This window comes from Sciurus vulgaris (assembly GCF_902686455.1).
Source record: "Sciurus vulgaris genome assembly, chromosome: 11".
Classification (NCBI taxonomy): domain Eukaryota; kingdom Metazoa; phylum Chordata; class Mammalia; order Rodentia; family Sciuridae; genus Sciurus; species Sciurus vulgaris.
In genome coordinates, this window is record NC_136472.1 from 25,074,721 (window position 1) to 25,089,659 (window position 14,939).

General features: G+C 36.5%; 2 protein-coding genes across 2 annotated transcripts; both read right to left on the bottom strand.

Annotated features, from left to right (window-relative positions):
• LOC306638506 (olfactory receptor 4A5-like) lies at positions 1-981 on the bottom strand (the record flags this gene model as incomplete). Its single annotated transcript, XM_079101749.1, has 1 exon — positions 1-981. The coding sequence occupies one exon, from the start codon at positions 979-981 to the stop codon at positions 1-3; it is 981 nt and encodes a 326-aa protein (XP_078957875.1).
• Positions 982-12,908: 11,927 nt separating this feature from the next.
• Positions 12,909-13,829, bottom strand: LOC306639129 (olfactory receptor 4A47-like; the record flags this gene model as incomplete). Its single annotated transcript, XM_079102548.1, has 1 exon — positions 12,909-13,829. The coding sequence occupies one exon, from the start codon at positions 13,827-13,829 to the stop codon at positions 12,909-12,911; it is 921 nt and encodes a 306-aa protein (XP_078958674.1).
• Between the last annotated feature and the right edge of the window lie 1,110 nt (positions 13,830-14,939).

Below are 14,939 nucleotides of genomic sequence, written 5' to 3' on the forward strand. Positions count from 1 at the left end.
TTACTGCTTGTTTGTTACTTTAGAATTAGTATCACATTGAGCAGGGGGCATTCTTAATCTATCTGTAATTAGCTTTTTACACCAGAGTTTTTTCATAGCATTTTTCATCTCTGCATTTCTTAAAGAATATATTAAAGGATTTAACATGGGAGTAATGACAGTATAAACTACAGTCATTGATTTATCAATGGGAAAGTTTGAAACAGGTCTAGCATACATGAAAATACATGGAACAAAAAAGAGGACAACCACCGTGATGTGGGAGCTGCACGTAGACAAGGCTTTGCGCCTCCCTTCCAGGCTGTAGGATTTAAGGGAGTTTAGGATGAACCCATAGGAGATCAGGAGAAGGATAAAAATGACCATACAGATTGCTCCACTATTGGCAACCACAGTGAGACCTATAAAGTAGGTGTCAGTGCATGCAAGTTCTAGTAATGGGTACATGTCACAGATGAAGTGGTCGATGACATTAGGACCACAGAAGGGGAGATTATACACAAAGGCAAGTTGAACCACGGAGTGTACGAAACCTCCCACCCAGGCCACCACCAACACGAGAAGGCAAACCTGCCTATTCATGATGCTCAAGTAGTGCAGTGGCTTACAGATGGCCACATAGCGGTCACAAGCCATCACCACCAGGAGGAAGACCTCAACACCCCCAAACAGGTGTTCTATGAAGAGCTGGCCCATGCATGCTGGGAAGGAAATTGTCTTTTTATCACAGAGTAAGTCTATAATCAGCTTAGGCAAGATGGCACTGGAATAAAGAGCATCCATGAGTGACAGATAGGCAAGGAAGATGTACATGGGGGAGCCCAAGGAGGGGCTGGCAATGACAGTCACCACAATGAGCAGGTTGCCCACCATTGTCACAATGTAGATGAGTAAAAACAAGACAAATAATGCTTTTTGTCCATCAGGATCCTGGGTGAGGCCCAGGAGGATGAATTCTGTGACATTGTTATTCTGTCCCATTCACTCTCCCATGAGGCTTGTTTCAAAGGTGAGATCTCAGGCAACAGCACCTGCCATGGAACTGAACAGGACGTGAATCCCCTCTGTCATGGAGCACACCTTCATCTTTCTGTCTTCTGCAGTGGTGAACACACTGTGAACACTCAGTGAGCACCTGTTCAGGTCCTCTTCCAAGGAGCCCAATAGACCTTCCCTTGACAATCATTATTTCCTTTTGGATGATTTTGTTGGACTTACAAGTAAGAGGTCCTATCTTAAGATCTCAGTGGGTCTCTGTGGAGAAGGGTAGACAAAGGCACTACTGTCATTCATACATTTAATATTTATTTCAATCGTCTTCTTGGCACAAAAGTAAGCAAATAATGAACAGGAAAAGAGTATCTGCTTTTAAGATTCCTATTGAATAATGGTGGAATAAACCCTAAATATACAAAGTGATGTAAAGTCAGTCTTTTGAGTTGGTTGTATTCGCAGGGAATAACTTTACAAAATAATCTCTGTAGCACCAAAAATCACCTCTTCTAGAGAATCTAGCTCAATACTCTGAGAGTGCACTACTCAACATCCACTGTGCATGTCTTAGTGACATTCAGTCTTCATACACCTCTCATTATATTTTCACACTGGACCTGAACTGGGTCAAATAACTGCAAAAATGAGAGATTACATTTCCCTGTGTACCAGTTACATCATGGGGTCCGGAATGTCAACATTTTCAGGAGCTATAATCCTCTCAATTTTATCCTTGCCCTTGAATAATTCTTAACTCATTCACACACACTATCCTGATTTTCAGCAAACATTTTTAGTTTAACTGAACTAACCCTTCAGTGTCACCATCACCACCTACTGTGTCAGCTGCTAGGACATTGTTTTCAGAACTCTTGGTGTGAGCTGGGCGGTAAGGAAGGAAGAAAGGGAAACTGAAAAGTCAGAGAACAGTGGGGCAAGCCTTTCTCTAATGTTTCTGAGTACAGAGAGTGCACACTGCATCATGGAGATTCCAAGAGGCAGCCTACCCGAGGGAAAGTCCATACCTCGCACGAGAAGGCATGAGTTTTTATCATTTTCTAAATGCAATTACAAATATGTCTTCATTTTCACATTGGAAAATGAAGGGAATGAAATCAGAATTTTTTCCTCTCCGCCTACAACCTTATAAATGTTTTGACCTAACTTTCCCTATTCTTTTTACTTTTTAAACTTTAGGGTTTGTATAATCAAATAAAATACCCAAGTTTATTATTGTTTGAAAGTGCTAGCTCATGATAAATAGATGTAATAACTACAGTGACTAAATAATGACTCTAAATTTCTCATTCAGTGGTCATCAACGTAGGACCCGAGACACTCATGAATAGAAAATAGAGCACCTGGATGAATAATGTAGATTCTGCAGCAATCCCAGGTTCATCCACTTGCTATGCATGAGAACATGGGCAACAGAATACACCTCCCTGTGCCTCTGTTTCATCATTTTTAGTATAGTGATATCCACAAATCTACCTCTTAGGAGTGTTTTTCTGACATGTAAGTACTTAGAATGAGTTCTATTAAGCACCTGGTAAAATCTAAATGAATGGGAACTATTATTAATATTCTTCAATATTTCACTGTGACCATTTCATCAAAACAAATTAGAATCTGTATCAATCAATAAGAATTATTGATGGAGTCCAGGATTTAAAGAACAGTATTCCTGTAACTTATGAACACATTTGGGGGTATAAGATAAAACTGCATGTCTAAGAATTATCTATTTCATTATATATAAGGACTAGCAATATTTACCTGTGCAGGAACATATTTAGACAGAAAACAAGTGAAATGATGCTGTTCACATGGATTTGGTAGTGAGGAGACCATGTACAAGATGAGCTTTCTCTAGAGTCCAGCTGTGATGAACCTTCTACACGTCTTGTTCACATTACTGCTTCTTTCTGATTCTGGAGTTCTGTGGATGTTAACATTACAGACTGATAAAGGCACAACTCTTAAAAACACAAGGGTATAAGGCAGTCCATGCTCAATTCTCTTTGTTTCACATCTTACTTCCTGCAGTGCTTAGTGTATTTACTGTCATTGATTGTCAATATAGGATTTCACCAGGATGAATATTCTGTAGACCATACAGCAAAAGCAGAGTGCCCAAACTATACTATATACACTACGTAAATGTATAAAACTAAACTATATAAATTACATGAATATATTAAGTTGTCAAAGACCTGATACTGTAAACAGTGAAAAAATAATATTACTATATTTTCCACCAAAACAATGGAATTAACATTATACCATAAAAATAATTTTATATAGCTTTAAAGAAAAAGGCTCTTAAAATGATACTCTTACAATTTAAAATCACCATATATAATTCTTTATTATCATAATTTTAAAAATTCCAGTGACTATTGACGTGGTACTTCCCTGAGCATGGGTTTCTTTATGCACCTATCTCTGCCATGTTTACTGGGATAATTTCAAGGCTGACACAGTAAAGACCCTGTGTGCTTCCAGGAAAGAACAGACATTCATTCCCTTACATTATCACATGCTTGGTATGATGTACAATTTTAAATTCACTAATCCAAATGTTCTAGAAGTAATTATACTTTTTGTTTACATATGTAAAATACACTATCTCATAAAGTAATAAATACATTGAAATATTTCTTGTACATGTAACATGTATCACTTGTCATTTGGCAAAATAAAAAATAAATATAAATCAGGCTGTAACATTAAATCAAATATACTTGGTACATTTTAATTAATTTCTGTATTGCCAAGTTAATTTTCCCATTTCAGATACCTCCTTTGAGAACACATGACCTTTAAGATATTTGCTGTATTTCAATAGATCACAGGACTTTTCAAAGAGTCTTCATTTTCAGTTGTTCCAAGAACTTACATCTTGGATCTTGTCCTGGCTTCAGAACTCAATGCTTCATTCACTGAGGGTGCCTGCAATGCCTCATGTACCCATGATTCCTTCTAGAGAACATGATAATACATGACTAATCAGTAGATTCATGAAGAGTATCAAGTGGCTACAGCAAAAGTATTTCCAGAGATCTCCATTATCTCGATCTCTCAGAGAAGTGTAAATGTATCCAAGTGAATACCTTGAATATAAAAACATTTTAAAATGTCAGCACAAATGTGGTTGAATATTCTCACCTGCTGGGAAAATGTCTTCATAGAAAATAATATGCTATGCTCGCAAAACTATCTAAAAAACTGACCTAATTGCAACTGCAGGAAAACTAATGGAACTGGAGAGCATCAGGTTGAGTAAAATAAGCCAAACTCAGGTCAAGAGTCATATGTTCTCTCTCACGTGTAGAAGCTAGAAAAAAAAAAACTATTTTTAAGAAAAGGGACCTCATGAAAATAAAAGGGAGACTAGTATAACTGAGGAAGATGGAGGAGGGCAGAGGGGAGGAAAAGGATGAAATGAAATTGATCAAATTATGTCATGTGCATTCACAAATATGTCACAATGAATCTCACTCTTATGTAAAATCAGAAAGCACAAAAATGATCTCATTCATCAAGATTAACTTGCCTGAACCCATTATTTGATGGCACAATTAAACAAAAAGTCAAACAACTCTAAAATTAGTTACATGATATTTTTGTCTGTTTTAGACAATTATTGTGAAGAAAACAAAAGTACTTGAGTTTGAGTGTTTATGAAGATTCATTGCTGATTTAATAAGCACTTTACCTACCAGAGCAAAGACTGAGATGTAACCTCATTATAAGGCTCATTATGGAGTTTTCTCATAGGGAGACACAGAACTCTTCAGTTCATTGCTGAAGATCAAAAGCATCTTCCTAAGGCCCCTTCCTTCCTAATTCAAACAGGTCCCTATATCTGCACAATCTCATCCCAGAAAACCAAGATCTTCTGGAAACTTCTCTAAGCAGCCATGACTATAAAAAGAAAATGGGACACAAAGGGCTAGATACTAACAGAAGATATATTCTAGCTTGAGGAGAATGTGAATTTTCAGAAATCTCTTGGATCATTCTAACAGAAAAATAATCCTTCCCTTTAAATGTGCAGATATCATCTATGACTTTTTTATATCATCTCTATTTCTAATAGATTAATTTGCTAGCATATTTGGAATGAATTCAAATGAAGTAATCTCTCCTGAACAGGTTGCTTCCTTTGAACAATCCCTAGAGGAAGAGGACTTGGGTCTTGCCAAGAAAGAGTAGCTGACTGCCTAGTGTTATGAAGAAAACATCTAATTTGAAAAAAAAATGCAAATTCCAGGGTAAGGCCAAACTCATAGAATGAGTCTGAAAACTTCTCTCAAAAGTTTTTGGAACATAATGTTATTCTTCTTTATGGCTGAATAGTATTCCATGGTGTATGTATAACACAGAAATAAGCAAATCCCAAAAAACCAAAGGCCAAATGTTTTTCCTGATAAGTGGAAACTGATATAATTATATCATTATAATAGTTTAAGTTGGGGGTGGGGAGTAAGAGAAGAACAGAGGAACTTTAGATTATGTAGAGAGAAAAGATAGGGAGAAGGGGCAAGGGTACAAACCATGGTGGAATGAGACAGACATCGTTACCCTATGTACATGTATGATTACACAAATGGTATGAATCTACATTGTGCACAACCACAGACATGAAATAATGTACCCCATTTGTGTACAATGAATCAAAATACAGTCTGTAAAAAATTTTCAAAAAAAATAAATATTTTTTTTAAAGTTTTGAAACAGAGAGCAAGGGGCATTAGTTCTTCCTTAAAAGATTGGTAGAGCCAGGTGCAATGGTACATACTTATAATTCCAGTCGCTCAGGAGGCTGAGGGAGGAGGACTGCAAGTTCAAGGTCAGTCTCAGCATCTTTTAAGACCCTGTCTCAAAATTTATAAGAATATATAAAAGGCTGTGGAGGTAGTTCAGTGTTAAGTACCCCTGGGTTCAGTCCCCAGTACCTTCCCCTCCAAAAATGTTTGATAGAATTCAAACAAGCCAACCAGTCCTGGAATTTTATTTTCTTTCTTGGGTGACTTTTATTATTGATTGAGTTTTGTTACCTGCCAGGGTCCAGCCCTAGCAGGAGTCCATGGGTTCCACACTGGTAAACGGGGTGCGGGAGACAGCGTCGGCAATGGATGGAGAATGAAAGACACAGACTCTAGTTCTGGTGCAATCAATCCCACTTTATTCTGGGGAAGGCTGGGTTTATATACATTTTTCTTCAAGCTATGATGACAGGCTTATGATTAATAAAATCAAAGAAGTTTCCAAAGCATAGGCAGAAATTGTTTTTACCAAAGGATTATGAGAAAACAGTAACCTTACAGATTATCCTTACTTAATCACAATTATTTTAAGAATATCTAACTATGTCAATACAATGTTTATTACCTTAATATCTAAACTCTATGTGACCTAAGATTATTCTTATTACTTTTGCGGTAAAGCGATAGACAAATAATGTCATGTGACCATCTCTACTAGGTCCATCTGGTTAATATCTGAATTATCTGAATTGCTGAATTAAGTGCTACAGGAGGGCAGCGGTCCCAATGGTTATTATGTACCAACGTTTATTATAGGGGTGACATATTCTTTGTAGGAAGGAAGGAATGTTGTGAAACCTTATTCTTTTACCTTACCACCACACATAAACAAAACCATCATCTGGATTAAACCACCCTGTAGGAGACAGGGGGAGATCTATATCTATCTTCTCTAAGGACTTGCCTTTAGGGGGGTACCAGGGGCTTGCCATAGATAAAATAAGCTAGTCCATATCTAGTAGCTACTGTGGGAGGTGCTTTGTGTTTAGAACTTGGGGAAACACTGTTATCTATAAGTTTCTGTGCCCCAACAGGTTCTGGCTGTGCCAGTAAATGCAGTGTTTGGTTTTTAACATAATAAAAACATTCTCCTGTAGTGAGGTTAACATCACAGGGTTTCAACATGTGTTTTGTCTCCATGATGTTTTTCTGGAAATTTGTAGAATTATTCCCATTACCTCTAGCAAGATCCTCAGACTGAAGTGAGTAATATATTATTAGGAAAACTCCACAGAATAACATCCAAGCTAGGGAGGCATACATCTGGCTACAATCCTTTTAGGATGAGTCTCTGCAATCATCCTTGAGTGGAACTCTGTCAAGCACTGCAAGGAGAGCCAGGTGCCCCCCGCAGTTACCCAATATTGTTTTACTTAGATCTGTTTATTCACATTTCAATCTTAGTATTGTATGTGCACAGGAATTTATGTGTCTTCTATTTGTTGGCAATTTGTTGGTGTGTACTTTGTTTTTTTAAAATCACTGATGATCTTCCATATTTCTGTTGTGTCAGTTGCAATACCTTCTTTATCATCTCTGATATTGTTTATTTGGGTCTTTCTTGTTTTTAACGTGGCTAGCTAAAATTTTGTTAATCGTTTTAACTTTTAAAGATAACTTTGATCGAACTTTTAAAAGCATTTATTATGTTTTTCATTCTGTGATTTTTATTATTCAAAATCATTTGATTTTTATTGGTGTAAACTTTATTCATTCTGTTTTTATATTCAGGGCTGAGGATCTAACACATGCCAGGCAAGTGCTCTCAGGCTAATCTGTCTCCCCAGCTCTCAACTTTCTTCTCAGTAATGACTTTTTTTCATCCTATAGGTTTATGAATGTTCTATGTCAATTTGAGGATTTTGAAAAGTTTTTTACTTCCCTATCTTCATTAATCCATTTGTTGTTTCATGCAACCAGAACTTGGTTGATTAATTTCCATGTATTTGCACAACTTCCACAATTTACTTTGGTATTGGCTTCTTATTTTGTTATAGTCAGAGAAGATACATGATATAATTTTGATATGTCAAAAATCTGTTGAGATTTATTTTGTGGCCTAACATGTGATCTGTCCTGAAAAATGTTCTGTGTGCTAATGAAAATAACACATATTCTGCAGTTGTCATATGAAATGTTCTGCAAATATCTGTTACGTCCATTTGGTTTACAGTGGAGTTTAAATCTGAGGTTTCTTGGTTGGTATTCTGTCTACATGATATGTCCCTTAATGAAAGTGGGCAATATAAGTCCTCATTCTATTCTTACACTAGAGTTTATCTCTACCTTCAGATCCAATATTTCTTTTGCATAGTTAGGTGGTCAGGTATTGGATGCATATATCTTTACAGTTGTAAATAGAAACAGACAACAGATCAATTTGTCTACCATCTCTCAATGTTTCCCATTAATTATTTTTTACTGTCAAATGTGTTCAAAAACCATTGTTACTTTGTCTCTGGTTTATTAACTTCTCATAGTAAATCTCTTGTTTCTGCATGATGGTCAAAATTAACATTCCAAGGACAAGTATAATTGAATATTGGAAATTTTATTTATATTCATAAATAGGTCCAAAATAAAAATAATAAGTTAATTTTAAAAGGTTCTTAAGCAGAGTTAGTTAATACTATATCACTTTCTGAAAGATGCTTATATATATATATTTCTTCATATAAAGTGAAGGAATGACTCTTAAACCCAGTCAGTACCATGCTTAATAGCAAAACTCTAAAACCACTGATTCTTTATCCAAGTCATGTTAAAAGAGAATATTCCTCCCCTTTATGTGAATCATGTCAAAACAAAAGTACATGGGACACAAATGGGATTCTAGTCATTCAGGATGCTCCTAATACCCTGCGAATAGGTGGTAAGAAGAGTGTGCGTCCTGCACCACGTGAGGTGAGGGAACAGGACCCCGTCACATGTGTCTTCCAGCCTCCAGCTTCTCCCAATGTCACCGGCGTCTCCCTCTGCAGATTTCAGTACCCACAGCACACACTACCCAGAAGTTGCCCCTGCTACTGTTCCTGTTGGAGGAGACCCTCAAAACCTTTGTGAGCAAACACCAGTAGAAACTAGATAGAATGTTAAAAACGTGGGCTTCTCAAATAGGGGTGGACTCTTATCCCTGAAAAATTCTTTGTTCAGACTTTTAGAATAAACAGGGTTACATAAATTCACTATTCTCTCTTCTGCAGTGTAATATCCAAAAGCAGGAAGAGTTTCTTGGCAACAAATGGAGAATCAACTGAACCAGGTAACGAATGGACACACCTGACATAATTTCCTAAAAAACAAATTACCTTTCTTTTTGGACCAAAAACTGAACTCAGGGGTGCTTACCACTAAACCACACATCCTCAGTCCTTTCTTATGTTTTTAACTGAGACTGGGTCTTACTACCTTGCTGAGGGCCTCACTAAGTTGCTGAGGCTGACTTTGGGTTTGTGATCCTCCTGCCTCAGCCTCCTGAGCAACTGTGATTACAGGTATGCAACACTGGACCTGGCTATTTCTTGGGAAAAAAATTATCTATAAGTTGTTTTAAGTAAATGCTTCCAGAGTCAACTAAAAGTTGGCTCAAACTGGTTTTTCAAGAATAGGCATGCACAAAGGAAGATACATTAGCCTCATGAAATGTGGCATTGCAAGAAACCTTTCAGACAACAGTCGTGACCATAGGTATGACATCTAAGAGGAATTCAGGATCACATGCCAAACCTCCTGACAAAGACATGACCTGAACTGCAAACCAAAGAAACAGCACACAAGCCTAAACAGGAACACACAGGACTTTCCACCAGACAACTGTCATGCAGTCTGCAAGTCTCTGAAGAGTGAGAAAGGGTGTTTTAGGGCTCTTTTGTGCAGGCCTGGATGGTCATCCTGCCTCTTCATAAGTACACTACTTTTCAAGGTGGGGGTTTTATCATGAGCCATGTGAAGGATTATGAGCTTATAAACTAACACACACACACACACACACACACACACACACACACACACAAATGTTTATAATATGGACAGGTGGTCTTCTGTTGCTTAAGTCCATTCTTGAAATGCTGGTTTCAAGGTTACCTTGAATGGACTGAAAAACAACTTAAGGACACTTGGATCCAGCAAAAAATGAAGGCTCAGGAATGTTTCACATGAAAGGAATCCATGCTTTACACATGACAGGAAAATGTAACGAGTGACCTTATATTGTCTTATGCCGCAAAGAGGATATTATTGAACAGTTGGTGTAGTGGCAATAGGCTGAGTGGATTGTATAATAGCACTATCTCAGTGACAACTCTTTGATTTTGCACTGTGCTCGGTATCTTGAGTTTTGGAAAGGCTTAGAGTTTTAACACTAAAGAGGAATCATGTCTACAACTGATTCCTCAGTCTTTAAAAAATTATAAATAGCTATATACAAATAAATGTCTAAGAGAAATAAAAAATATATTGAAGTATGTAGTGACATATATGCACATAATGATATATACATATATATGCACTCATATGTACTGAGAAACAAGAAAGTAACAAGCAAATGTGGAATAATTTTAATACATGGGAAGTCTAGGGAAAGGGTCTCCAGAATATCTGAACTTTTATTTGAGTTTGAAAATATGTCATATTTAAAATAACAAACTATGCATGATAAATATAGAACTAAAGCACCACGAAAAATAACAGAATCAACAGATGCTTACTCAACATGTGCTGAAGGCCTTATCATTACCAGATAACCAAACCTGCCATACCTGTGCACAAGCAGGACTTCTTGGATTGAGTCTGGACACTCCCCAGGTCATAACATTTCACAGGGTTTTCAACCTCCATGAGCCCTTCTTTGTGCAACTGTAAAATGGCTCCAGTAAAAGTGCCTACCACATGATGTTCCTGGAGGACTTAATCACTGGAATGTTACAAGAGGAAACCCACATAACAGGTGTAGAACAAGTCCTGAAAAAGATAAGCATTTTACAAATGCTGGGTACGATTGTTACTCACAAACCTTGAAAGAGACTATCAGTCCACTACTACTCAAGTTGTCTCAGGAAATAAATTATTCTTAATGATAAAAGTAGTTCTATAAAGCACTCATTCAACAATGATTTACTGTGGCTATCACTATTACAGGTGCTGAGGATTGAGCACTAGCTCATAGTTTAGAGAAAAAGAAGTAACAAAAATTTTAAAGTCAAATATATAGAGAAGTGAGTCAACAGAGCTAACCTTAAATGTTGTAATGGAACATTAAGGGTGACAGGGATGAGAAATTTCAGAGAGGATTTTTGAAATATGATCAAAATGTTTCTCTGTAACATTTCAAAATAGTGATGTATATATGGATATCTATATACCCATATTATAAAAATCAATGCAGAAAAACTCTAAAAGGAACCATAAGAATCCTTTGATATAAGGAAAAAACATAATGTGACCCTACCAAAGTTTAGTTCACAAATGCCAAAATAGTTTAGTACAATACAATCTCATGTAGTAGTTGATCACATTAGCATGCACAAGGGTAAAAATATTTAATCACCTAAATAACTGCGAATGACACATTTAGAAAAAGCATATCATTTCAAGTTTATCATTTCAATAAAATTGTGACATATCTCAGCTGTCATCACCATTATTTCTCTTTATTCTGGATGTGGCCATCAATCCAGCTCACCAAGGAAATCTATTATAGGTGTTAGAATTTGAAAAGAAAGAAATGCTTATGATTATGAAAACTACCAGAAAATATACCAAGAAAACCAAGAAAAAATAAAGAAGTAACACTTAAATTTGAAAAGGATACATCAAATGAGTATAATCTTCATAAACTTGGTGACATAAAAACGAAGAGAAATGAGCCATCTAATAAAGTTGAAACAATAATTCAACTGTAAATCTCTACTAAAATAGAACTCATAGGCAAAAAGAACTGCAAAAACTAGAAAAACACATAGAGTAGCAATCATATTTTAGTAATAATATAAGTATCATCTTGAGTTTCTTTAATTTTTAAGTTTGATATCTGATTGATAATTGAGAAGCATACAGATTTTGGGTGGATAATGTAATATTTTGATATATGTATACATAGTGAAATGACAACTATAATTAGCATATCCATCATGTCACATGATTAGAGTTTTCTTTAATCATTTTGTGGTAGGGAACTTCACATCCACCCTCTTATTAGGAGTCCAGTATACACTACAGCAAATATAACCATAGCTACCATGCTTTTGACTCCAGATTTAGTTACCTTCAATATGAAACTTGGTACTCCTGGACCAACATCTCCAGATTAACCACTCTCCAGCCATGACAAACATCATTCTTCTTTCTGCCTCTGTGAGTGTGAAGATTTTAGTGTTCACTTGTGAATCACATCATGGAGTATTTGTCTTCTGTATTCAGTTTATTTCATTTAGCATGATGCCCTCTGAGTCCACCAAAGTCACACAAATGATAAGCTTTCTTAATTTGGAGAAACTTGGAAAGACAGTGCCTACACCTGGGATTAGTACTGGGAGATGCTGATGAGGAACTCATCACATACCTTTTACCAGATTTACCCTTTTGAAACAGTTCCATTGTAATATTCATAATTGTTATGCTTTCCAAATTTAATTCAAAAATAAAACTATTCTCCTAAAATTATAAATGTAATGCTAGTAAAATCAAATAAAAAAGACATATATAGAACTTTACTATAATATAAATATAAACAAAAAATATAAAATGAGAAATGACAACATAGTTACTAGAAATGAATATAAAAAACTTAAATATATATCCTTGTAATAATATAAAAATTTTATTCATAAATAAATTGCATATTTTTATTGACTTCCTAGCATATGTGTACCAAAAATTCCTAGGTCCCTTGAAAAACCAATGAAGAATGAGCAATATACTGGGGAAATATGTTAATATCAAAACCTATAATCTATTCTTTAATTATGCTTAACAAACATGCCATAGCAAATTAGCATCAGTTTTAAGTATGAAATAAATAGTCCTAAGGAGACAGCTTCACAGTGAAATGTTTCTCTTCATAGTGGGAGACTCAATGATTTCCTACCTCATATGGCTTATAGTCCAGAGTTTCTTCATAGCATTTGTCATCTCTGAGTTTCTCAGAGTATAGATGAAGGGGTTCAGCATGGGGGTTATGACCATATAAAACACACTCAGTGACTTGTCAATGGGGAAAGTCTTAGCTGGTCTGGCATATATGAAAATACAGGGAACAAAGAAGAGAACAACCACAGTGATGTGGGAGCCACAGGTGGAGAGAGCTTTCCATCTCCCTTCCTGATTCAGGTTTTTCAGAGAGTGAAAGATGACAGCATAAGACGAGAGTAAGAGTAGAAACAAAATAACGCACATCAGCCCCCCATTAGCAATCACTAAGAGGCCAATGACATAGGTGTCAGCACAGACAAGTTGCAATAAGGGGTACATGTCACAAGTAAAGTGGTCAATGACATTGGGGCCACAGAATGGGAGCCTATAAATAATGCCAATTTGAAATGCAGAGTGCACAAAACCTCCAGCCCAGGAAACTACCAGCAGCACAACACACACCCATGGCCTCATGATCACCAAATAATGCAAGGGCTTACAGATGGCCACATAGCGGTCAAAAGCCATCACCAACAGAAGAGTGACCTCTGCTCCAGCTAAAAGATGTTCTGCAAAGAGCTGAAACATACAAAACTTGAAGGATATGACAACTTTTCCTAAGAACAAGTTTGAAATCAAGTGGGGAGAAATGACAGATGAATAAATAATGTCTATAAATGATAAATTAGCAAGAAAGAAGTACATTGGAGTGCCCAGGGTCTTACTGAAGGTTACAGTTATGATAATGAGCAGGTTCCCCAGCATGGTCAAAATGTAGAAGAGCAAGAATATAACAAAAAGTACTTTCTGCTCCTTTGGATTTTGTGTGAGGCCCAAGAGGACAAAGTAAGTTTCATTTTTCCTATATTCCATCTGTTCGTTTATTGATGCTGATTTCAGACAGAAAAGCAGTTTACCTGTAAAACAATGATAAACATTATAACCTCTTTTATTCATCTACCATATATGTTTGAAGTATCTACTGCTGGCACACTACCTTCAGAAGATATCTGGATCCTAGTAAGATAAGACAAGTTTTCCTGCCCTAATGGATTTGAAACATGACTATGTTGTCCAAAATTTAATGACCAATTGAGACACGTGTTGATAAATTTATTTCATGGATCAATGCTATTGATTCACAGCATTCTAAACCCATTCTAAACCTGTTGAGATTTGGGAAATTTCTCAGAGAAAGTTACTCTTTAGATGAGTTTAAAGATATGAAATAACAAGAGAGGATGAAAGGGAAATCCATGTAAAGATGTAATACATATAAAGTTACACAGAATAAAACTGAAGACTCACTTAAGGTAATTTTCATATGAAGAGTGGATACAATCAATTATTAATGGAAGGACACAGACCACAAGTCACTGTATCAATAGCGGTGCTGAGTCTTTAGAAAATGATGCCCTTCCTCCACTTTCTTTGGCCCTCAGGTCCACTGAAAATGTCACCTCCAAGCATCTTAGCATTCTTGTTTCCAGGGACATTGTGCTCACAGTGATGTCTCCATTCTCCAAGGCAGAGGCCATCTCCACTGCTCTCCTCTTTCTTTGCACCAGTATCACCTCTCATTGTTCATGTTTCTACCCACCATCTCTCCAAAGCCATCTGGGCTCTTTCTATCATGACTACCAAACTCTCCCAACATGTATCCATTAGTCAATCACAATGCTGGCTTCACATTAGACATTTATTGCAGCACAGCCCCTCCCTTCCTAGAACCAGAAGCTGTCTTTGTCTGCTAGAGCTACCTCCTTTTAGACACGTATGTGTCTTCTCAGAGTCCTGCTGCCAGACAATCAAAATGAAGGTTTTGGTGATGGTGGATCCCTCAGAAAACTGTGAGGGAGGAACTAGCTCCATTCTTGACTTGCTGATGACCAGTTTGTATCCTTAAATCCCTGCATTCAAATTTTCTATTCCAATAGAATAGAAGTGATAAGGAATTGGGACGCATTCTAATACAATTTTATA